This window comes from Esox lucius, chromosome 9 (assembly GCF_011004845.1).
Source record: "Esox lucius isolate fEsoLuc1 chromosome 9, fEsoLuc1.pri, whole genome shotgun sequence".
Lineage (NCBI taxonomy): Eukaryota > Metazoa > Chordata > Actinopteri > Esociformes > Esocidae > Esox > Esox lucius.
In genome coordinates this window covers 1,040,377-1,065,828 of record NC_047577.1, presented here as the reverse complement: position 1 = coordinate 1,065,828, position 25,452 = coordinate 1,040,377, and the positions used below count along the sequence as shown (strand labels likewise).

The following is a 25,452-nucleotide window of genomic DNA, read 5'->3' as shown; positions in this document are numbered from 1 at the left end:
AAACACATTACACATAAAGACATTACACATAAACACATTACACATAAAGACATTACACATAAAGACATTACACATAAAGACATTACACATAAAGACATTACACATAAACACATTACACATAAACACATTACACATAAAGACATTACACATAAAGACATTACACATAAACACATTACACATAAACACATTACACATAAACACATTACACATAAACACATTACACATAAAGACATTACACATAAACACATTACACATAAAGACATTACACATAAACACATTACACATAAACACATTACACATAAACACATTACACATAAAGACATTACACATAAACACATTACACATAAACACATTACACATAAACACATTACACATAAAGACATTACACATAAACACATTACACATAAACACATTACACATAAACACATTACACATAAACACATTACACATAAACACATTACACATAAGCACATTACACATAAAGACATTACACATAAACACATTACACATAAACACATTACACATAAACACATTACACATAAACACATTACACATAAACACATTACACATAAACACATTACACATAAACACATTACACATAAACACATTACACATAAACACATTACACATAAAGACATTACACATAAAGACATTACACATAAACACATTACACATAAAGACATTACACATAAACACATTACACATAAACACATTACACATAAACACATTACACATAAACACATTACACATAAAGACATTACACATAAAGACATTACACATAAAGACATTACACATAAACACATTACACATAAACACATTACACATAAAGACATTACACATAAAGACATTACACATAAACACATTACACATAAAGACATTACACATAAAGACATTACACATAAACACATTACACATAAACACATTACACATAAAGACATTACACATAAAGACATTACACATAAAGACATTACACATAAACACATTACACATAAACACATTACACATAAAGACATTACACATAAACACATTACACATAAACACATTACACATAAACACATTACACATAAAGACATTACACATAAAGACATTACACATAAACACATTACACATAAAGACATTACACATAAAGACATTACACATAAAGACATTACATGTGTATGTATCTACTTCAACTGATATAACTACTTAATGTTTTTATGTACACTTATAAATACTTAATGTTTTTATGTACACTTATAAATACTTAATGTTTTTATGTACACTTATAACTACTTAATGTGTTAATGTACATTTATAACTACTTAATGTTGTGCTGAATTAATTTAGTCTGTTATGTTGTGCAGCAGTGAGCGATGGCTATTTAATGTAAACGGAACTAAATCAAACCAAAATGAAATCAAACTCAGAATTGATTCAAACTGATCTGCTTCGGACATTACTGAATCAAACAGAACTGACTTAAGCTGAACTGAATTGGTAACGATTGACTCCTGCAGGCCCATGAGGATGCCCTGGTGAGTCGGATCATGTCGCTGATTGAGCCGGGGGGTGACGACCATAAGTTAACCCCCGCCTACCTGCTGTGTCTCAGCATCCAGCACTCAGCCTCAGCCTTCCCTCCCGGTTGCTTTGGCACGTTGCTGCTGAAGATTGTACGACGCATCCAGGCCCTTTCCTGGGTGAGATGTATTCAATTAGTGTTGTATTGCACATGTTGTTGTAGGGAGAGGGAGTTTGGGGAGGTGTCTGGAGGGAGAGGGAGTTTGGGGAGGTGTCTGGAGGGAGAGGGAGTTGGGGAGGTGTCTGGAGGGAGAGGGAGTTGGGGAGGTGTCTGGAGGGAGAGGGAATTGGGGAGGTGTCTGGAGGGAGAGGGAGTTGGGGAGGTGTCTGGAGGGAGAGGGAATTGGGGAGGTGTCTGGAGGGAGAGGGAGTTGGGGAGGTGTCTGGAGGGAGAGGGAGTTGGGGAGGTGTCTGGAGGGAGAGGGAATTGGGGAGGTGTCTGGAGGGAGAGGGAGTTGGGGAGGTGTCTGGAGGGAGAGGGAGTTGGGGAGGTGTCTGGAGGGAGTGTGGGAAGGTGTCTGGAGGGAGTGAGATTTGGGGAGGTCTCTCGAGGGAGAGGGAGTTGGGGAGGTGTCAGGTGGGAGAGGGAGTTGGGGAGGTGTCTGGAGGGAGTGTGGGAAGGTGTCTGGAGGGAGTGAGATTTGGGGAGGTCTCTCGAGGGAGAGGGAGTTGGGGAGGTGTCAGGTGGGAGGGAGTGGGGGAGGTTTGGGGTGGGCTTGAAAGCGCTAGGAGTAGTTTGTGCTGTGTAGGAGGACTTTGAAACTGGGAGTATGTTGAACTTCTGTAAAACAATAGATAAAATAAACACAATAGATATAGCAGATACAATATACATAATAGATACAATGGTTAGAATACACAATAGATACCGTAGACCAACTTGTCTCTCATTACTAACTAGGACTCATGGGTGCTGTGTGTAAAGTAGCAGAGAACTGGGAGAGGTTCGATATGGAGACTAATGGTAAGGTGAGGTCTACTGACTATGTGAAACTTTGATGAGCTTCTAATTGCGGTGTGTGTCTGTGTGTGTCTGTGTGTGTCTGTGTGTGTCGGTGTGTGTCGGTGTGTGTCGGTGTGTGTCTGTGTGTGTCTGTGTGTGTCGGTGTGTGTCTGTGTGTGTCGGTGTGTGTCGGTGTGTGTCGGTGTGTGTCTGTGTGTGTCGGTGTGTGTCTGTGTGTGTCTGTGTGTGTCGGTGTGTGTCGGTGTGTGTCGGTGTGTGTCTTTCAGGAGAAGACAAAGGAGTTGGCCCAGAAACAAGCTCAGCAGTGAGTATCCTATTCCACCTTTTAGCACTTGTGTCAATGTTGATGAAATGGAAATGTGTTTTTTCTTCAATCCCTGCGCGTCCCTTTCTCACCTCTCCACAGCCAGGACCCTGCCTCTCTGTCTCTCCTGTCCATCAGTGACCTGATCCCAGACCTGCAGGTTATATTCTTCTGGATGGCCAACAGCATTGAGATCCTCTACTTCATACAACAGAAAGCCCCTTCTTACACACAAGGCATCGAGACACTTGACTCTAAAGGTAGACACACACAGACAAACACACACAGACGAACACAGTCAGTGAGACACACACAGACGAACACACTCAGTGAGACACACACAGACGAACACACTCAGTGAGACACACACAGACGAACACACTCAGTGAGACACACACAGACGAACACAGTCAGTGAGACACACACAGACGAACACAGTCAGTGAGACACACACAGATGAACACAGTCAGTGAGACACACACAGATGAACACAGTCAGTGAGACACACACAGACGAACACACTCAGTGAGACACACACAGACGAACACACTCAGTGAGACACACAGATGAACACACTCAGTGAGACACACACAGACGAACACACTCAGTGAGACACACACAGACGAACACACTCAGTGAGACACACACAGGCGAACACACTCAGTGACTGGTTTATTATAACCAAGAGGTGCCTCAGGGAGATGTGATAGATGGTCAGTATAACAAACTGGTTTATTATAACCAAGAGGTGCCTCAGGGAGATGTGATAGATGGTCAGTATAACAAACTGGTTTATTATAACCAAGAGGTGCCTCAGGGAGATGTGATAGATGGTCAGTATAACAAACTGGTTTATTATAACCAAGAGGTGCCTCAGGGAGATGTGATAGATGGTCAGTATAACAAACTGGTTTATTATAACCAAGAGCTGCCTCAGGGAGATGTGATAGATGGTCAGTATAACAAACTGGTTTATTATAACCAAGAGGTGCCTCAGGGAGATGTGATAGATGGTCAGTATAACAAACTGGTTTATTATAGCCAAGAGGTGCCTCAGGGAGATGTGATAGATGGTCAGTATAACAAACTGGTTTATTATAGCCAAGAGGTGCCTCAGGGAGATGTGATAGATGGTCAGTATAACAAACTGGTTTATTATAACCAAGAGGTGCCTCAGGGAGATGTGATAGATGGTCAGTATAACAAACTGGTTTATTATAGCCAAGAGGTGCCTCAGGGAGATGTGATAGATGGTCAGTATAACAAACTGGTTTATTATAGCCAAGAGGTGCCTCAGGGAGATGTGATAGATGGTCAGTATAACAAACTGGTTTATTATAACCAAGAGGTGCCTCAGGGAGATGTGATAGATGGTCAGTATAACAAACTGGTTTATTATAACCAAGAGGTGCCTCAGGGAGATGTGATAGATGGTCAGTATAACAAACTGGTTTATTATAACCAAGAGGTGCCTCAGGGAGATGTGATAGATGGTCAGTATAACAAACTGGTTTATTATAACCAAGAGGTGCCTCAGGGAGATGTGATAGATGGTCAGTATAACAAACTGGTTTATTATAACCAAGAGGTGCCTCAGGGAGATGTGATAGATGGTCAGTATATTGAGGCATCCTGCGATGTGCCTGAGAACAGCTGTTGTTATTGGCCATACAACTCCTTATGCCTTATTGTTTAAATATCTTCTCTATTATGATCCATGTAGGATCCAGTAAATAGTAAATACTGTAATAGATAATTGTTGAGTAAATGTATAGTAAAGACTGTAATAAATTATTGTTGAGTAAATGTATAGTAAATACTGTAATAGATTATTCTTGAGTAAATGTATGGTAAATGCGGTAATAAATTATTGTTGAGTAAATGCATAGTAAATATTGTAATTGATTATTGTTGAGTAAATGGATAGTAAATACTGTAATAGATTAGTGTTGTGTAAATACATATTAAATACTGTAATAGATTATTCTTGAGTAAATGCATAATGAATACCTTAATAGGTTATTCTTGAGTAAATGCATAGTAAATACTGTAATAGGTTATTCTTGAGTAAATGCATAGTAAATACTATAATAGATGATTCTTGAGTAAATGTATAGTAAATACTGTAATAGATGATTCTTGAGTAAATGCATAGTAAATACTGTAATAGTTTATTCTTGAGTAAATGCATAGTAAATACTGTAATAGATGTTTCTTGAGTAAATGTATAGTAAATACTGTAATAGATGATTCTTGAGTAAATGCATAGTAAATACTGTAATAGTTTATTCTTGAGTAAAGGTAGGTTCATACACTTTGTTGGTTGTGCAGGTTCCAAAGAGTCATTGCTATCGGCAACCATCTCAGCCAATGAGGAGGCTATGACCATCCTGGAGGAAGTGATCATGTACACCTTTCAGCAGTGTGTATACTACATCACCAAGGTAACTATTACCCCCTTCACTACATCACTGAGGTAACCATTACGCCTTTCACTACATCACCAAGGTAACTTTTACTCCCTTCACAACATCACCAAAGTTATCATTACCCCATTTACTACATCACCAAGGTAATATTACCTCCTTCACTACATCACCAAGGTCACCATTACTCCCTTCACTACATCACCAGGGTAATCATTAAGCTCTTCACTACATCACCAAGGTAACTTTTACACCCTTCACAAAATCACCAAGGTTACCATAACACCATTCACTACATCACCAGGGTAACCATTACTCCCTTCACTACATCACCAAGGTAGTATTACCCCATTCACTACATCACCAGGGTAACCATTACTCCCTTCAATACATCACCAAGGTAACCATTACTCCCTTCACTACATCACCAGGGTAACATTAACGCTTCACTACATCACCAAGGTAACTGTGGAGAGTTGTTATATAATATTTGTGTTTTTGTGTGTATAAGGTGTGTGTGTGTGTGTGCGCGTAACATGAATATGTCGAAAGTGTGTGTGTGTGTTTAAGTTGTGTGTGTGTGTAACGTGTATATCTAAAGTGTGTGTGTTTCTCCAGTCCTTGTATGTGGTTCTGCCTGGCCTGCTAGACTGTAATCCATTCCCAGTGGACAGCTCTGAGCCCTGCTGGAGAGGAGGAACAGGGTTCCCCGAGCCTATACGCAGAGTCCTGCAGGTAGTACACACACACACACACACACACACACACACACACACACACACACACATACACAAACAGACACACATACACACACAGTCACACACACACAGACACACAGACAGACACACACACAGACACATAGACACACACACAGACACACACACACACAGACACACACAGACACACACAGAGACACTAACACACACACACACACAAATTTGTCACTCATTGGTGTGTGTGTGTATGTGTGTCTGTCTGTGTGTGTGTGTATGTGTGTGTGTCTGTGTGTCTGTGTGTGTGTGTGTGTCTGTGTGTCTGTGTGTGTCTGTGTGTGTGTGTCTGTGTGTGTCTGTGTCTGTGTGTGTGTGTGTGTCCAGGTCTTCCAGTGCAGTCAGGAGCTTCTGCAGGGGTACCAGGTCCACATGGAGGTCCAGGCCCAGATGTTTGCCTACCTCTTCTTTTTCACCAATGTTTCACTTTTCAATCAGCTCATGGACAAAGGTGAGACACACATTCAACCAAACACACACACACACGCTTACACACACACACACAGACACGCTTACACACACACACACAGACACGCTTACACACACACACACAGACACGCTTACACACACACACTTCCCTTAGAATGCCTCAGGGTCCTCAGACGCCACTGAGACGTGGTGAAGTGTGTTTGTCAGCATTTTGACAGAGGTGAAGAGAGGGACATGCGATTTGTCCTTGACACCCTCCCACTCTACTCCCTCCCTCCCACTCTCACTCCCTCCCTCCCTCCCACTCTCACTCCCTCCCTCCCACTCTACTCCCTCCCTCCCACTCTCACTCCCTCCCTCCCTCCCTCCCACTCTCACTCCCTCCCTCCCTCCCACTCTCACTCCCTCCCTCCCTCCCACTCTCCCTCCCTCCCACTCTCACTCCCTCCCTCTAATTCTCTCTCCCTCCTCTCATATCCTCTCTCTCCCACTCTTCCTTTCTTGATGATAGGAAGTGCCTGGGGGATGGGGGAAGATGGGAGGTGTCTGGGATGGAGATGGGGGCTGGTGGGGGGTGGAGATGGGGGCTGGTGGAGGGGTGGGGGGGTGGAGATGGGGGCTGGTGGAGGGGTGGGGGGGTGTAGATGGGGGCTGGTGGAGGGGTGTGGATGGGGGCTGGTGGAGGGGTGGAGGGGTGTAGATGGGGGCTGGTGGAGGGGTGGGGGGGTGTAGATGGGGGTGGTGGAGGGGTGGGGGGGTGTAGATGGGGGCTGGTGGAGGGGTGGGGGGGTGTAGATGGGGGCTGGTGGAGGGGTGGGGGGGTGTAGATGGGGGTGGTGGGGGGGTGGGGGGGTGTAGATGGGGGCTGGTGGAGGGGTGGGGGGGTGTAGATGGGGGCTGGTGGGGGGGTGGGGGTTTGTCAAAGCGTTTTCTTACAGGAAATATTCCTTCAATGTTAATGTGATTACTGTGTCTTTCACCACACTGGTTTTATCAAGCTGGACACAGTCAACTCTATATGGATGTAACACAATGGCATTTCTATACAGTTTCATTTGGGATTTAATCATTTACTATTAAAAACTTTATTCATCCACTCCCCTAAAAAATAAGGAGCATTAATAATAAATTATTACAAAAACATTTTCACTGACTGTTGGAAGTCGCCTGTTCTCTGTCTGTTCATTGATGTTGCTCTGACGATGGTTTCCATGGTAACTGCAGGTAGGACTGGTATCTGCATTGGTATTCGTGCCACACAAACACACACTACCTTACACAGACACACACACACACACACAAACGTACACACACACACACTAACTTACACAGACACACACACACACTAACTAACACAGACACACACAAACACACACAAACTTACACACACTAACTTACACACACACACACACACTAACTTGGGGAATGGGGATAGACAGAGAAGGCAGAGAGGGGAGGTAGAGATGGGAGGCAGAGAGGGGAGGCAGAGAGGGGAGGTAGAGAGGGGAGGCAGAGAGGGGAGGTAGAGAGGGGAGGTAGAGAGGGGAGGTAGAGAGGGGAGGCAGAGAGGGGAGGTAGAGAGGGGAGGCAGAGAGGGGTGTGAGATTAGAGGCAGAGTGTTGAGAGTGGAGTGAGAGAGGTGAGATAAAAGAGAGAGCGGGTGAGAAAAGAGAGATAGAGGGATGGGAGAGGAGAAATAGAGGGGGGAGAGGTAGATGTGGGTTAAATGTTAACTGTTGATTAGTCATTATCACACTTCGACCATCTTGAACCTGTCAATCCCTCGCTTACAGTGTTCAGTCAGAGAAGAGGAAACTGAGCAGGTCCTGCCCTCATTTAATCTGTTACAGTGTTCAGTCAGAGAAGAGGAAACTGAGCAGGTCCTGCCCTCATTTAATCTGTTACAGTGTTCAGTCAGAGAAGAGGAAACTGAGCAGGTCCTGCCCTCATTTAATCTGTTACGGTGTTCAGTCAGAGAAGAGGAAACTGAGCAGGTCCTGCCCTCATTTAATCTGTTACAGTGTTCAGTCAGAGAAGAGGAAACTGAGCAGGTCCTGCCCTCATTTAATCTGTTACAGTGTTCAGTCAGAGATGAGGAAACTATGTTATTTCTGCCTAGTACTAACTTCATAAAACATTAACAGAATGCTGTATGTAAAAAAAAAAAATCATTTGATTAATATTTTGTATTGAAATATTATTTGGCAACTGTGTGAAGTTTTGAGTTTGTTGCAGTAACTATGTTACAGAATCCCAATATTCTAGACAATAAGTCCTGAACAGAATTGACTCAAGTAAATGATCATACCCATATCAAACAATGAGCGCTGTTTGAGATATGTGATAAGACAAACTCTGCTTTCAAAAGATTGTTCAACTACTCTGTCTATAAAGCCGAGACTGATCTGCTGTTTGTTTATCACAGAACTAACAGTAAGACTGCAGTCACTCACAACTCCTCAGTATTAGTGAGGGGAGGGCTTGATGCTCTCATTCTTTAAACAAGTGGAGCTGTGGGTAGGAACAGAGTGTTGTAGTGATGTACTGGCGGTCGGCGTGATGGTTGTTGTAGTAAGGTTATAATAGTGAACTATCACAGAGGAGCTGGTTGTAGTAGTGTCTTAATATTGACCTGTTAGAGAGGAGGTTGTTGTAGTGATGTTATAATACAACTGCAGTTCATTCAGAAAGCTGCTGCTAGAATGTTAACCAGGACCAAGAGAGCAGAGCACATCACTCCGGTCCTTAAATCTTTGTATTGGCTTCCAGTCAGTTACAGAATAGATTTTAAAGTGGTGCTTTTAGTTTATAAATCACTGAATGGTTTAGGCCCTGAATACATTTCTGATATGTCTTAAGAATATAAACTGAGCAGGGCTCTTAGATCCATGAACACAGGTCAGCTAGTAGAGCCCAGAGTCCAAACTAAACATGGCCAAGCTGTTAAAAACACTTCTCTTCTCTCGTGCCTATGACTGAGCACTTAAACTTAACCACACTGTTTAACCTTAGAGCTTCCTATGTTTTTATCCCGTTTTTATTCTATTTCTATGTATTTTCTTATTCTATGTCTTATTATTATGAGGTTGTTTTGATGTTTGCATTTGAGTATTTGTTTTTATGCTATTGTATTATTATTATTATTATTTTCTTTGTATAGCACATTGAATTTCTTCTATGTATGAATTGTGCTCTATAAAAAACTTGCTTGCTTAATATTGACCTGTAAGGGTGGCGGTTGTTGTACTGTTATAGTGATGTTATAAAACTGACCTTTCAGAGAGGACCTGGTTGTAGTAATGTCTTAATATTGACCTGTCAGGGTGGCGGCTGTTGTACTGTTATAGTGATGTTATAAAACTGACCTTTCAGAGAGGAGCTGGTTGTAGTAATGTCTTAATATTGACATGTCAGATGTGATGTTATTGTAGTGTTATAGTAATGTTATAATATTGACCTGTCAGAGAGAAGGTTGTTGTAGTGATGTTATAGTACTGACCTGTCAGAGAGGAGCAGATTGCAATGATGTCTTAATATCGACCTGTCAGAGAGGAGGTTGTTGTAGTGATGTTATAGTACTGACCTGTCAGAGAGGAGGTTGTTGTAGTGATGTTAGAGTACCGACCTGTCAGAGAGGAGGTTGTCGTAGTGATGTTATAGTACCGACCTGTCAGAGAGGAGGTTGTTATAGTGATGTTATAGTACCGACCTGTCAGAGAGGAGGTTGTTATAGTGATGTTATAGTACTGACCTGTCAGAGAGGAGGTTGTTGTAGTGATGTTATAGTACCGACCTGTCAGAGAGGAGGTTGTTATAGTGATGTTATAGTACCGACCTGTCAGAGAGGAGGTTGTTGTAGTGATGTTAGAGTACCGACCTGTCAGAGAGGAGGTTGTTGTAGTGATGTTAGAGTACCGACCTGTCAGAGAGGAGGTGGTTGTAGTGATGTTATAGTACTGACCTGTCAGAGAGGAGGTTGTTGTAGTGATGTTATAGTACCGACCTGTCAGAGAGGAGGTTGTTGTAGTGATGTTATAGTACCGACCTGTCAGAGAGGAGGTTGTTATAGTGATGTTATAGTACCGACCTGTCAGAGAGGAGGTTGTTGTAGTGATGTTATAGTACCGACCTGTCAGAGAAGAGCTGATTGCAATTATGTCTTAATATTGACCTGTCAGATGGGATGTTGTTGTAGTTTTATAGTGATGTTGTACAATGACCTGTCAGAGAGGAGCTGGTTGTATTTATGTCTTACTATTGACCTGTCAGAGAGGAGGTTATTGTAGTGATGCTATTATACTGACCTGTCAGAGAGGAGATGGTTGTAGCAATGTCTTAGTATTGACCTGTCAGAGAGGAGGTTGTTCTAGTGTTATAATGGTATGTTTGCTGTAACAAACTGTGACCTATAAGCAGATTAAATCCAAAGACAGTTTCTGCTGAACGCTGCAGTTTAAGTGTGTGTGTGTGTGTGTGTGTGAATTTGTGCGTGCATGTGTGTGTGTGTGTGTGTGTGTGTGTGTGTGTGTGGATGGATGTATGGATGGGGAGGAGCCCTGTGGGTTTGCTTTTGTAGTAAAACCCTGGAGATATAGTTGACCACTAGAATACCAGTTCATTAGTTCATTTGGCTCAGAGTTACTGTCAGAGTCAAAGGGCTGATGTAATTTAGTCATTTGAGTCTAGCATACCTCAGTGGACACAAAATGCTCTCAAAGTCAGGACCGCTTTTAGTTTTACGCTGTTTAAGTGAGAACACAATGACTTGTTTTAGGCTTGCGGTTAAGTTTAGGGGAAGAGTTAGAATATCTACTCTTACTACTACTATCTAATTTGGTGTTAGAGGCTAAGACCTAGGGACATTGGTTTTCTAAGGGTATTGAATGAAATTCCGTTGTGTGTGGGTGTGTGTGTGTACATGTGTGTATGTGTGTGTGTGTATGAAGGGTTAGTCATGTTCCTCAGTGTGGTGAGGAGATTATCAGACACAACTATAAGCCTATTAGGGTGATGGGGGTCGGGTGGGGGTCGGGTGGGGGTCGGGTGGGGGTCGGGCCTTTGATCCCCAGACATTTAACTATTACATTGTAGTAAAGGCTTGATGATTAGTTGACAAGGTAAAGCAGGCGTGCCTTGGAACAGGTGGGACTCCCTGAGTAGAGAGTAGACATTCCTCATGACAAAGCCAGGATGGACAACAGAATCCCTCTGTCATAGTACAGATCAGTAAACACACACACAACACTGTTTCTCTATGGTATGAAATGGTTTCATTTACCTCAGTAAAATAATTAAATAATGAATCAACAATTATATATATATTAGGCATATATATCATTTGTAGAGGAGGATGATCGTATTGCAGTAGAGGATGATAGAATTGCAGTAGAGGGTGATAGTATTGCAGTAGAGGAGGATGATATTACTGCAGTAGAGGAGGATGATCGTATTACAGTAGAGGAGGATTATAGTATTGCAGTAGAGGAGGATTATAGTATTGCAGTAGAGGAGGATGATCGTATTGCAGTAAAGGATGATAGTATTGCAGTAGAGGAGGATGATAGTTTTGCAGTAGAGGAGGATAATAGTTTTGCAGTAGAGGAGGATGATCATATTGCAGAAGAGGATGATAGTATTACAGTAGAGGAGGATGATCGTATTGCAGAAGAGGATGATAGTATTACAGTAGAGGAGGATGATCGTATTGCAGTAGAGGATGATAGTATTACAGTAGAAGAGGATTATAGTATTGCAGTAGAGGAGGATGATAGTATTGCAGTTAAGGATGATAGTATTGCAGTAGAGGAGGATGATAGTTTTGCAGTAGAGGAGGATGATCGTATTGCAGAAGAGGATGATAGTATTACAGTAGAGGAGGATGATAGTATTGCAGTAGAGGATGATAGTATTACAGTAGAGGAGGATGATAGTATTGCAGTAGAGGAGGATTATAGTATTGCAGTAGAGGAGGATGATCGTATTGCAGTAAAGGATGATAGTATTGCAGTAGAGGAGGATGATAGTTTTGCAGTAGAGGAGGATAATAGTTTTGCAGTAGAGGAGGATGATCATATTGCAGAAGAGGATGATAGTATTACAGTAGAGGAGGATGATCGTATTGCAGAAGAGGATGATAGTATTACAGTAGAGGAGGATGATCGTATTGCAGTAGAGGATGATAGTATTACAGTAGAAGAGGATGATAGTATTGCAGTTAAGGATGATAGTATTGCAGTAGAGGAGGATGATAGTTTTGCAGTAGAGGAGGATGATCGTATTGCAGAAGAGGATGATAGTATTACAGTAGAGGAGGATGATAGTATTGCAGTAGAGGATGATAGTATTACAGTAGAGGAGGATGATAGTATTGCAGTAGAGGATGATAGTATTGCAGTAGAGGGTGATGATAGTATTGCAGTAGAGGATGATAGTATTGCAGTAGAGGGTGATGATAGTATTGCAGTAGAGGAGGATTACAGTATTGCAGTAAAGGATGATAGTATTACAGTAGAGGAGGATGATAGTATTGCAGTAGAGGAGGATGACAGTATTGCAGTAGAGGAGGATAATAGTTTGCAGTAGAATATGATAGTATTGCAGTAGAGGGTGATAGTATTGCAGTTGAGGATGATAGTATTGCAGTAGAGGAGGATGATAGTATTTGCAGTAGATGATGATGATAGTATTGCAGTAGAGGATGATAGTATTGCAGTAGAGGATGATAATATTGCAGTAGAGGATGATGATAGTATTGCAGTAGAGGATGATAGTATTGCAGTTGAGGATGATAGTATTGCAGTAGAGGAGGATGATAGTATTTGCGGTAGATGATGATGATAGTATTGCAGTAGAGGATGATAGTATTGCAGTAGAGGATGATAATATTGCAGTAGAGGATGATGATAGTATTGCAGTAGAGGATGATAGTATTGCAGTAGAGGATGATAGTATTGCAGTAGAGGATGATCGTACTGATTGGGTATTAAATATTGACACAATCTGCCTTGTACCTGATCAACTATCTTTGTCTTTTAATTATAATTCTGGACTGAGTGTGTTTGTGTCAAGGGGAGAATAGAGAGATTGGAGAGAAAGACAAAAGGGTAAGGCAACAGAGAGTGTGAGAAGACTGAGGGTGGGTAGTGATTGGTAGATTGCAAATTCTGTCTCTGTTTCCATAGGAACACCAAACCCTGCTCCTAATTCTTTGTGTGTTCTGTGCGCATGTGTACTGTATGTAAATGCTGTGGGTGTGCAAGTGGGTGCGTTTGAATGTACTGTGTGTGTATTGCTATTAGCTGGTGTTCCCTGCTATGCAAGAACCATGCTTTTACCAAGTGAGTTACACGGGACACAATATTGACAGACAGCTAACTTCAGACACAATTTTGATAAACACCTAGCTTCAGACACAATATTGACAGACAGCTAGCTTCAGACACAATATTAACAGACAGCTAGGTTCAGACACAATATTAACAGACAGCTAGCTTCAGACACAATATTAACAGACAGCTAGCTTCAGACACAATATTAACAGACAGCTAGGTTCAGACACAATATTAACAGACAGCTAGCTTCAGACACAATATTAACAGACAGCTAGTTTCAGACACATTACTGACATACAGCTAGCTTAAGACACATTATTGAAAGACAATTTCAAAAAGATTATAGCTAGTTTCAGACACGTTATTGATAAGCAGCTAGCTTAATATGTGTTTAGTTTATAATTGTATGCTCAAATGCATACTTTGCTTTCCAGACTGCAAAATACACTTTAGCAGCAGTCTGCTATAACACATCTGGCAAAGCTAGCAGATAGTTGCCACTTTACATTCTCTTGTATGTGAGTTGGTCTTGATTAAAAACAGCTGGAACAAAACAGAAGTATGCTCTTCGTAACCCAGCCTGTGTGTGTATTTGTGTGTTTAGGTCCATTGCGGGGGTGGTTCCAGCGTTCTAAGATTCTCCAGGTGCAGGCGTGTCTACGGATGGTTCTAGAGTGGGCCAGGAAGGCGGGCCTCAGCCACTTAGCCGACAAGTTCTTCAGCAAATTCAACAGTGCTGTCAGCATCCTGGCCACGCCCCCTCAAATTCTGACACAGGTAACACGCACCTGACACTGACATCCAGCCCCTCCGGTTTTTAAAATGTTAGGTGGTTCCTCCTCTGACAATAGTCTATAGGCCAGTGTTTCACAATCCTGTTCTTGGGGACCCCAAGGGGTACACATTTCTGTTTCTCCAGGACCCAGATTAAGAAACTCTGCTCTAGGCTAAGAAAACATCTGTTTAAACATCATTAAAAACTTCACCTTAAATCTCTGAGAATGTTAAACCAAATATCTTAGGTGATTTCAGTTTCTAACATCAAGTTGAAAATATAAATACAGTGGAAAGAATTCTCAACCCTTCAATTTCTCTGCATTTGGTTTATTTTGTAATTTGTAATTTATTTAATCTGCTCCCAAATAAAACTGTCCAGGGTGACTCAGGGCCGCCGGGAACTATATTTGCTTTGTCATTATGGCGGAGTGTCTATACTCTATACTTCCATATATATGAATGTATATATTTCCAGATGAGCTGGAAGGTGTTGTGTATGGAGCACCCCAGCCTCAAGCCGGTCCAGCTCCACAGACTGCTGACTCAGTACCAGCAGACGGCTGAGATGGGACCGGTTCCTATCTGGCAGCCAAGCACGGAGGATGAGCCTTACATTTACAGGACAGGTACATGTAGTTAGGATGAGCCTTACATTTACAGGACAGGTACATGTAGTTAGGATGAACCTTACATTTACAGGACAGGTATATGTAGTTAGGATGAGCCTTACATTTACAGGACAGGTACATGTAGTTAGGATGAGCCTTACATTTACAGGACAGGTACATGTAGTTAGGATGAGCCTTACATTTACAGGACAGGTACATGTAGTTAGGATGAGCCTTACATTTACAGGACATGTACATGTAGTTAGGATGAGCCTTACATTTACAGGACAGGTACATGTAGTTAGGATGAGCCTTACATTTACAGGACAGGTACATGTAGTTAGGATGAGCCTTACATTTACAGGACAGGTACATGTATTTCGTATGAGCCTTACATTTACAGGACAGGTACATGTAGTTAGGATAAGCCTTACATTTACAGGACAGGTACATGTAGTTAGGATGAGCCTTACATTTACAGGACAGGTACATGTAGTTAGGATGAGCCTTACATTTACAGGACAGGTACATGTAGTTAGGATGAGCCTTACATTTACAGGACAGGTACATGTAGTTAGGATGAGCCTTACATTTACAGGACAGGTACATGTAATTAGGATGAGCCTTACATTTACAGGACAGGTACATGTAGTTAGGATGAGCCTTACATTTACAGGACAGGTACATGTAGTTAGGGTGAGTCTTAGATGATGGTTATGGTTAGGTTTAGGGTTAGGAGTTAAGGTCAGGTTTAGGGAGGACAAGGTGTATTATTTTTTAACAGGTCAGTATGCTAAGAACACATACTTATCTACAGCAACAACCTGGGAGCAATTGGGGTGGACTAACAGAGAAAGAAGACAGGCGTTGTCATTTTTAACCTTCTATCTAAAGCTCAAGTTATGATTATGACAAACGACTAGTGCATCTCGAAGATATTTGCTTCCATGCTGATCATTATTCGCCCGGTGGGAAAACTGGTGTGTGTTGAAGCCCTGCCCTGCCCCGCCCCTTCCTGTTTCCCTCCAGTGGATCTGTTGGAGAGTTTTGAGAACCACCCCCCCATCGTGCTGCCAAGCGGGGGTTTCAGAGTGGACCTGGACAGCGACTGTGTTGAGGACAGCATCTACAGACAGCTACTCTACATCAGACACTTCCTCTGGGGGTTACGTACCAAGACACACACACACCCCACTGCTAACAACACACACACTCACACACACCCCACTGCTAACAACACACACACTCACACACACCCCACTGCTAACAACACACACACTCACACACACCCCACTGCTAACAACACACACACTCACACACACCCCACTGCTAACAACACACACACTCACACACATCCCACTGTTAATCACACACACACTCACACGTCGGTTAACGGTACAACCACCACCAGTACAGGGACCAGTACCGCCCCTGCAGATTGGAAAGAAACACAGGTAGGTCACAGGATGACCCCTAACCATAAACCTATGAGCCCTGCTAAACACCCTATAAAGTAACATAAAAGTACTTCAAAGTGTACATGAGGGTTGGGGTTTGATGAACACTAGATGAACAGCTGTGGTGATTGGTCGGCTATCTAACACTAGATGAACAGCTGTGGTGATTGGTCGGCTATCTAACACTAGATGAACAGCTGTGGTGATTGGTTGGCTTTCTAACACTAGATGAACAGCTGTGGTGATTGGTCGGCTATCTAACACTAGATGAACAGCTATGGTGATTGGTTGGCTATCTAACACTAGATGAACAGCTGTGGTGATTGGTCGGCTATCTAACACTAGATGAACAGCTATGGTGATTGGTCGGCTATCTAACACTAGATGAACAGCTGTGGTGATTGGTTGGCTATCTATCCAATGGCACAGACCGGGACTCATCCATCACCTCTGCAGCTGTTTTACATGAGACAACAGGTTGTAATTGCTCTTATTTATTTGACTAGTTTAAGTTATTTCAGATACATTTCTGTCTAGTTTGAGGAAGTGATGCGGACATCCTTTACACGGTGTGTCACAGGGGACAAACATCTGTCTGCCACTTTGACCCTCTGGCTAGAAAGAAATCTTGTTTGTGTCAAGAGCTCAACAGGTAAACACACATGGGATTGAGTTGCTTTCTAACAATCTTTACATACTTTAAGCCTATAAATGTCTAATATTTTCCAAGTCTCAGCAACAAGTGACAGCTAGGAGTGCTGCCAGCCTGTGAACAGCTAGGCGTGCTGCCAGCGCTGTCCGCTGTCTGTTTGACCCATCTCACCTCAGCGGCTATCATTTTGACAACTGTCACCTCTGACTCAGAAATACAGACACACACACATACACTGTGGCCTCCCAAGCCTGCGAGAAAGACCCCCCCCCCCCCCCCCCCCCAGTCTGAATCCTAGACAGTAATCAGATTAAGGTTTTGGGACTAATTAGTCAGGACTGATGGCTGGATTACAATGGTCCAGTCTTACTGAGGGAAGCAGACCCAGACACCCCACTCTGACCTGTAACCTGTAACTGTGTTGTTTAACCACCAGGGGGAGTGTCCCCCCACTCTGACCTGTAACCTGTAACTGTGTTGTTTAACCACCAGGGGGAGTGTCCCCCCACTCTGACCTGTAACCTGTAACTGTGTTGTTTAACCACCAGGGGGAGTGTCCCCCCACTCTGACCTGTAACCTGTAACTGTGTTGTTTAACCACCAGGGGGAGTGTCCCCCCACTCTGACCTGTAACCTGTAACTGTGTTGTTTAACCACCAGGGGGAGTGTCCCCCCACTCTGACCTGTAACCTGTAACTGTGTTGTTTAACCACCAGGGGGAGTGTCCCCCCACTCTGACCTGTAACCTGTAACTGTGTTGTTTAACCACCAGGGGGAGTGTCCCCCCACTCTGACCTGTAACTGTGTTGTTTAACCACCAGGGGGAGTGTCCCCCCACTCTGACCTGTAACTGTGTTGTTTAACCACCAGGGGGAGTGTCCCCCCACTCTGACCTGTAACTGTGTTGTTTAACCACCAGGGGGAGTGTCCCCCCACTCTGACCTGTAACTGTGTTGTGTAACCACCAGGGGGAGTGTCCCCCCACTCTGACCTGTAACTGTGTTGTTTAACCACCAGGGGGAGTGTCCCCCCACTCTGACCTGTAACTGTGTTGTTTAACCACCAGGGGGAGTGTCCCACTTCCCTCAGCAGTCCCCGGTCAGGAGGGGGTGAATTGGTGGAGGAGAGGGGGAGGGATGGACCTCTGGACCAATCACATAGCAGTATGAGGAGGAACGGCACCGCCCACCACCCCTGGCCACCCAACCAGGACCCTTCGTGTCTCCTGACCCCACCCAACACGCCTCTGTACCCTGAAGTCACGCCCCAGGTCAACGGGAACAGCAGAGCGCCAACGGAAGGAAAGAAAAGCAATGGCATCATGGCCAACGGACTGGAGGGTAATCACAAAAATAATTGATTTGAATATAGGTAGTGTGGATCTGTGAGATCATCATTTAATCCCTTATAGATTCCAGTTTTAGTTACTAATAATGTGTGTGTAGATTTTTACTGGTAATTGTAAAATCAGGGATACAAGTTCCCCTGGGGGTACCTGGTTTGTCCCCAGAAGGACTTTAGAAGACTCATGACACCAGAGCCTTACTAGGACATTAGCATGAGGGGGACTTCAGGGACACAAAAGAAGGGAACCAATGCTCTAGATCAGGGCTACACAGCTCTGAACCCACGAGGTCCAGAGCCTGCTGGTTTACTGTTCTACCTCATCACTGATTGCACCCAACTGGTGTTCCGGGTCCATTAAAAATATGGAGTGGAACTGGCTTTGAGTTCCAGAGCTGAGTTTGAGGGTTCTAGATGATGAAATCTAATGCTTTTCAGCAACATATAGTTACATATATGTAAATACTTTTGATCTTCTTTAAATAATACTCATATAAAACTGTCTGATTTATCTGTGATGAGGATGTGCTGTGTTGTTTCCTGATAGACTCTAGTGTGCTATGTTGTACTGCTTGCTTCCTGGTGGTAGTGTTCATTACTGCATGTCTCCTAGTGGTACTGTTCAGTACTGCATGTCTCCTAGTGGTAGTGTTCAGTACTGCATGTCTCCTGGTGGTAGTGTTCAGTACTGCATGTCTCCTGGTGGTAGTGTTCAGTACTGCATGTCTCCTAGTGGTAGTGTTCAGTACTGGATGACTCCTGGTGGTATTGTTCAGTACTGAACAGCCCCTGGTGGTAGTGTTCAGTACTGCATGTCACCTGATGGTAGTGTTCAGTACTGAACACCCCCTTGTGGTAGTATTCACTACTGAACACCCCCTGGTGGTCGTATTCATTACTGAACACCCCCTGGTGGTAGTGTTCAGTACTGCATGACCCCTGGAGGTAGTGTTCAGTATTGCATGACCCCTGGAGGTAGTGTTCAGTATGTCTCCTGGTGGTACTGTTAATTACTGCATGTCTTCTGGTGGTAGTGTTCAGTATTGAACAGCCCCTGGTGGTAGTATTTAGTACTGAACACCTCCTGGTGGTACTGTTCATTACTGCATGTCACCTGGTGGTAGTGTTCAGTATGTCTCCTGGTGGTAGTGTACAGCACTGTATATCTCGTGGTGGTTGTGTTCAGTACTCCATGTCTTCTGGTAATAGTGTTCAGTATGCCTCCTGATGGTAATGTTCAGTATGTCTCCTGGTGGTAGTGTTCAGTCAGTACTGCATGTCTCCTGGTGGTAGTGTTCAGTACTGCATGTCTCCTGGTGGCAGTGTTCAGTACTGCATGACCTCTGGTGGTAGTGTTCAGTAATGCATGACCTCTGGTCGTAGTGTGTGTTGTCTGGTCGTAGTGTGTTGTGTAGTTGTAGTGTGTGTTGTGTATTTGTAGTGTGTGGTGTCTAGTTGTATTGTGAGTTGTCTGGTCGTAGAGTGTGTTGTGTGGTCGTTGTGTGTGTTGTCTGGTCGTAGTGTGTTGTGTAGTTGTAGTGTGTGTTGTTTAGTTGTAGTCTGTTGTGTTATCTAGTTGTAGTGTGAGTTGTGTAGTCGTAGTGTGTTGTGTAGTTGTAGTGTGTGTTGTGTAGTTGTGGTGTGTTGTTTGGACGTAATGTGTGTTGTCTGGTCATAGTGTGTTGTGTAGTTTTAGTGTGTTGTCTAGTCGTAGTGTGTTGTGTAGTTGTTGTGTGTTGTGTAGTTGTAGTGTGTGTTGTGTAGTTGTGGTGTGTTGTTTGGTCGTAATGTGAGTTGTCTAGTCATAGTGTGTTGTGTAGCTTTAGTGTGTTGTCTAGTCGTAGTGTGTTGTCTAGTCGCAGTGTGTTGTGTAGTTGTAGTGTGTGTTGTCTGGTCGTAATGTGTTGTGTAGTTGTAGTGTGTTGTCTAGTCATAGTGTGTTGTGTAGCTGTAGTGTGTTGTGTAGTTGTAGTGTGTGTTGTGTAGTTGTGGTGTGTTGTCTGGTCATAGTGTGTTGTGTAGCTGTAGTGTGTTATGTAGTTGTAGTGTGTGTTGTGTAGCTGTAGTGTGTTGTGTAGTTGTAGTGTGTGTTGTGTAGTTGTAGTGTGTTGTCTAGTCATAGTGTGTTGTGTAGCTGTAGTGTGTTATGTAGTTGTAGTGTGTGTTGTGTAGTTGTGGTGTGTTGTCTGGTCGTACTGTGTTATGTAGTTGTTGTGTGTGTTGTGTAGTTGTGGTGTGTTGTCTAGTCGTAATGTGTTGTGTAGTTGTTGTGTGTGTTGTGTAGCTGTAGTGTGTTGTCTGGTCGTAATGTGTGTTGTCTAGTCGTAGTGTGTTGTGTAGTTGTTGTGTGTGGTGTCTAGTTGTAGTGTGAGTTGTCTGGTCGTAGAGTGTGTTGTGTGGTCGTAGTGTGTGTTGTCTAGTTGTAGTGTGTTGTCTAGTTGTAGTGTTGTGTAGTTGTAGTGTGTGTTGTCTAGTTGTAGTTTGTGTCTCTTGCAGGTAGTGTGTCTGAGTTTCCCTTGCCTGTGTCTCTGGGTCCTCTGTCCCGTGATGATGACTGTTGTGGTCTGGTCTTCATAGTGGAACTGGACAAGGGGCCGTATGGACTGGGCATGGGCCTGATTGACGGGCTGGTGAGTACACACATAGTGCACACACACACACGTAGTACGCACGCACACACACGCGTAGTACGCACGCACACACGCACGCACACATGCACGCACGCACCCCATTAGTGGCTGGCTGAACACAGTGGAAGGTTATATCTAAACAGGCAAACCTTCATTCCCTCCTCACCTTCCCTCCTCCTGTTTCTCTCGTCCTCCCTCACACCCCCACCTCTCTTGTCCTGCCTCCCAACCCCACCTCTCTTGTCCTCCCTCCCACCCCCACCTCTCTTGTCCTGCCTCCCAACCCCACCTCTCTCCTCCTCCCACCTCCCTCCAGCACACCCCTCTCAACGCTGCAGGAATCTACATCAGGACTCTGATCCCAGAAGGCCCGGCGGCGTCAGATGGAAGGTTGAGGATTGGAGACAGGATCCTGGCTGTCAATGGGACCAGCCTGATAGGGGCTGACTATCAGAGGTGAGGAAGACAAGCTGATGATGATGATGAGGAAGATGAGGACATGAAACAAAAGGGCATGATGATGATTGATAGCTTTTAAAGAGACATTAATGATTGATCGCTACTACGATGTTAACGCTGGGTCGGTCACCTTCTACGGTCGGTCTCTGGCTACCTGGGTAATGAGTCTCTCCTTCTACCCTTTCATCTTCTCCACTGTCATTTCTGTCCTTCTAAACTCTGTCCATCCCCCTCATTCATCCCTCCCTCTTTCTTCACCTCCTCATTTATTCTTTCTCCCCTCCTCCGTCCCTCCGTCTGTCTTCACCTCCTCCAGTGCTGTAGATCTGATCCGTTTGGGTGGAGGGCGTCTGCGTTTCCTGGTGGCCAAGTCAGACCTGGAGGTCACAGAGAAGATCAGCGCCTCGTCCTGCTAACTGGATTCTGCCCTCAGGACCACCAAGAGAAGGAGGGGACTGGAACAAGGGGGAGGGAGGGGAGACAAAGGAGTGGAAGGGAAAAGAGAGGGGGAGATGACATCTATCAGGGAGGGAGAGGACAGAAGAGGGACAGCATGGAGAGCAGATGAAGGGAGATGATGAAGACACCAGGAATAGATTTTGGAATAAGAAACTCCTGGGAACAAACACAGACACCTCTGATCTGAAATCAGATATTAGTGAGGACACACATAGATAGACAAAGATTATTGGGAAAAATTAATCCCCAAAAAACGTCATCAAGCACAAATCGTCAGCAGAATTCAAGAGTGGATCAAGAGTGGATCAAGAGTGGATCAGGAGTGGATCAAGAGTGGATCAAGAGTGGATCAGGAGTGGATCAAGAGTGGATCAAGAGTGGATCAGGAGTGGATCAAGAGTGGATCAAGAGTGGATCAGGAGTGGATCAAGAGTGGATCAGGAGTGGATCAAGAGTGGATCAAGAGTGGATCAGGAGTGGATCAGGAGTGGATCAGGAGTGGATCAGGAGTGGATCAGGACTCAGCAGATGTTAAAAAAACACTTCCTGATGTCCTTTGCTGCACTATTACAATGGCTGTACATTCCTGCCTGGATTGGAGGAGAGACCATGTATGCCCGCCTCCTTACTTGGAGACACCCATTACTTTGTATGACTTTTGACCAATCACATGCAGATGTCATTAACAGTCAAACCAATCCGTGTCCAGGGTTAACCCACACCGGCTGGGATGGTCTCAAGCACAGTCATCAGCGTATATGAAATGTAGGGGCCTCCTGGGGACATGTTAGCATCGGTGGCACAGCTGAGGACCCTCAACATTTAGAAGTAGTCAGCTAGGAGAGCCTTCCTGTGTGTTGAGTGTAACAGGATTGTATTCAGATCGTCTGGAGGGATCAGCAAATGAAACTCCTGAGCAAACAGATCATAACCGTGGACGTCAGTAACTCATCAACCTTGACCTGATACCTGTTTATACAGTAGGCAACTCATGTTAGGACATTAAAACCACTTCTGAATACAGATGGCCTCATATGAGCTGCTTCTGCAGTCAGCCACCTTGAACAGCTACAACTGTGAGTTCTCTACATAATCTAAGACAAATTAACCTACAAGGTCTGTAAATCCTCTATTACTGTTCAGTCTACGAGGTCCCTACATCCTATATGACAATTCAACCTATGAGGTCTCTAAATTCTCTATAACAGTTCAACCTATGAGGTCTCTACATCCTCTAACTCAACCTATGAGGTCTCTATATCCTCTGTCATCTCAACCTACGAGGTATCTACAACCACTATAACAACTCAACCTACGAGGTCCGTACATCCACTATAACAACTCAACCTACAAGGTCTCTACATACTCTCTGACAACTCAAACTATGAGGTCTCTAAATCCTCCATAACAGTTCAACCTACGAGGTCTCTACATCCTCTATAATAACTCAGCCTACGAGGTCTCTACATCCTCAGTAATAACTCAACCTATAAGGTCCCTACATCCAAACTCAACCTACGAGGTCTCTACATGCTCTATGACAACTCAACCTATGAGGTCTCTAAATCCTCTATAACAGTTCAACCTACAAGGTCTCTAAATCCTCTATAACAGTTCAACCTACGAGGTCTCTAAATCCTCTATAACAGTTCAACCTACGAGGTCTCTAAACCCTCTATAAAATTCAACCTACGAGGTCTCTATATCCTCTATAACAACTCAACCTACGAGGTCTCTACATCCTCTAAAATAACTCAACCTACGAGGTCTCTACAACAACTCAACCTACGAGGTCTCTACATCCACTATAACAACTCAACCTACGAGGTCTCTAAATCCTCTATAACAGTTCAACCTACGAGGTCTCTAAATCCTCTATAAAATTCAACCTACGAAGTCTCTATATCCTCTATAACAACTCAACCTACGAGGTCTCTACATCCTCTAAAATAACTCAACCTACGAGGTCTCTACATCCTCTATAAAATTCAACCTACGAGGTCTCTATATCCTCTATAACAACTCAACCTACGAGGTCTCTACATCCTCTAAAATAACTCAACCTACGAGGTCTCTACAACTCAACCTACGAGGTCTCTACATCCACTATAACAACTCAACCTACGAGGTCTCTACATCCTCTAAAATAACTCAACCTACGAGGTCTCTACATCCTCTATAAAATTCAACCTACGAGGTCTCTATATCCTCTATAACAACTCAACCTACGAGGTCTCTACATCCTCTAAAATAACTCAACCTACGAGGTCTCTACAACTCAACCTACGAGGTCTCTACATCCACTATAACAACTCAACCTACAAGGTCTCTAAATCCTCTATAACAGTTCAACCTACGAGGTCTCTAAATCCTCTATAAAATTCAACCTACGAAGTCTCTATATCCTCTATAACAACTCAACCTACGAGGTCTCTACATCCTCTAAAATAACTCAACCTACGAGGTCTCTACATCCTCTATAACAACTCAACCTACGAGGTCTCTACATCCACTATAACAACTCAACCTACGAGGACCCTACATCCTTTATAACAACTCCTACCCTACAGCGTCTCTACATTCTCTATATGGATTCTTAAGCTACACCAGGGCTAATTTAAATTAAGTCCTGGAGGCCTGAAACACTTCTGGCTTTGACCCTCTTTTTGACATGTTCTACTGAAAGGGGACTACTAGGGTAATCTGCTACTATTAAACATGTTCTACTGATCAGTGTTCTATTGAAGAGTGTCCTAGTGTTCTGTTAAAGAATATTCCAATGTTCTGATTGTTCCGTTTAAAGATGTCATCATTAGCTCTGTTGTAACTTGCCGCTAAAATGTGTTCTGATATTGTCCGCATTCTGTTTTGGCCCAGATTTTAAAACAGAGCGTCATTTAAATAATTTTTACATTCTGGAATGTTTAACTGAACGAAAAACTGTAAAAAAAACAGGGAGAAAACATTCCATCAAAGTCCCTTTTAGAAACCAATAGGGAAACAAGTGTTTCAGTACGGTTATGAGTTCAGAGGGACTATCCACAATGAGTTATTGCTTCTGACAGCAGTTTTGCAGAATGCACATTGATGGTAAACAAGACATATTAATGCTCAAGCAGATGTTGCCTTTAAAAGCTGTGATGCCTATAACCTATGACTAGGGTGAATCCCAGCCTTAAATGGATGTTAATATTTTATCACAAAAAAATGTTGGACAAGATCAGGATGCATGCTAGCTCCAGGTATAAACATGGCCCGTAGTGTTATGCAGCCTCCAGTTAA

At 43.5% G+C, this 25,452-nt stretch overlaps 1 protein-coding gene across 1 annotated transcript in view; it reads left to right on the top strand.

Moving 5' to 3' along the window:
* Positions 1-24,606, top strand: part of radil (Ras association and DIL domains) — a 34,269-nt gene extending 9,663 nt beyond the window's left edge. Inside the window, exons 8-21 of the mRNA XM_034294429.1 lie at positions 1,497-1,679; positions 2,791-2,828; positions 2,931-3,088; positions 5,160-5,272; positions 5,873-5,989; positions 6,352-6,475; positions 14,389-14,561; positions 15,037-15,187; positions 16,199-16,416; positions 16,483-16,623; positions 18,345-18,618; positions 21,119-21,252; positions 21,569-21,708; positions 22,028-24,606. Of these exons, the coding sequence (XP_034150320.1) occupies positions 1,497-1,679; positions 2,791-2,828; positions 2,931-3,088; positions 5,160-5,272; positions 5,873-5,989; positions 6,352-6,475; positions 14,389-14,561; positions 15,037-15,187; positions 16,199-16,416; positions 16,483-16,623; positions 18,345-18,618; positions 21,119-21,252; positions 21,569-21,708; positions 22,028-22,127 (2,064 nt within the window). The 3' untranslated portion in view covers positions 22,128-24,606. The remainder of the gene's footprint in view (positions 1-1,496; positions 1,680-2,790; positions 2,829-2,930; positions 3,089-5,159; positions 5,273-5,872; positions 5,990-6,351; positions 6,476-14,388; positions 14,562-15,036; positions 15,188-16,198; positions 16,417-16,482; positions 16,624-18,344; positions 18,619-21,118; positions 21,253-21,568; positions 21,709-22,027) is intronic.
* The last annotated feature ends 846 nt before the right edge of the window (positions 24,607-25,452 follow it).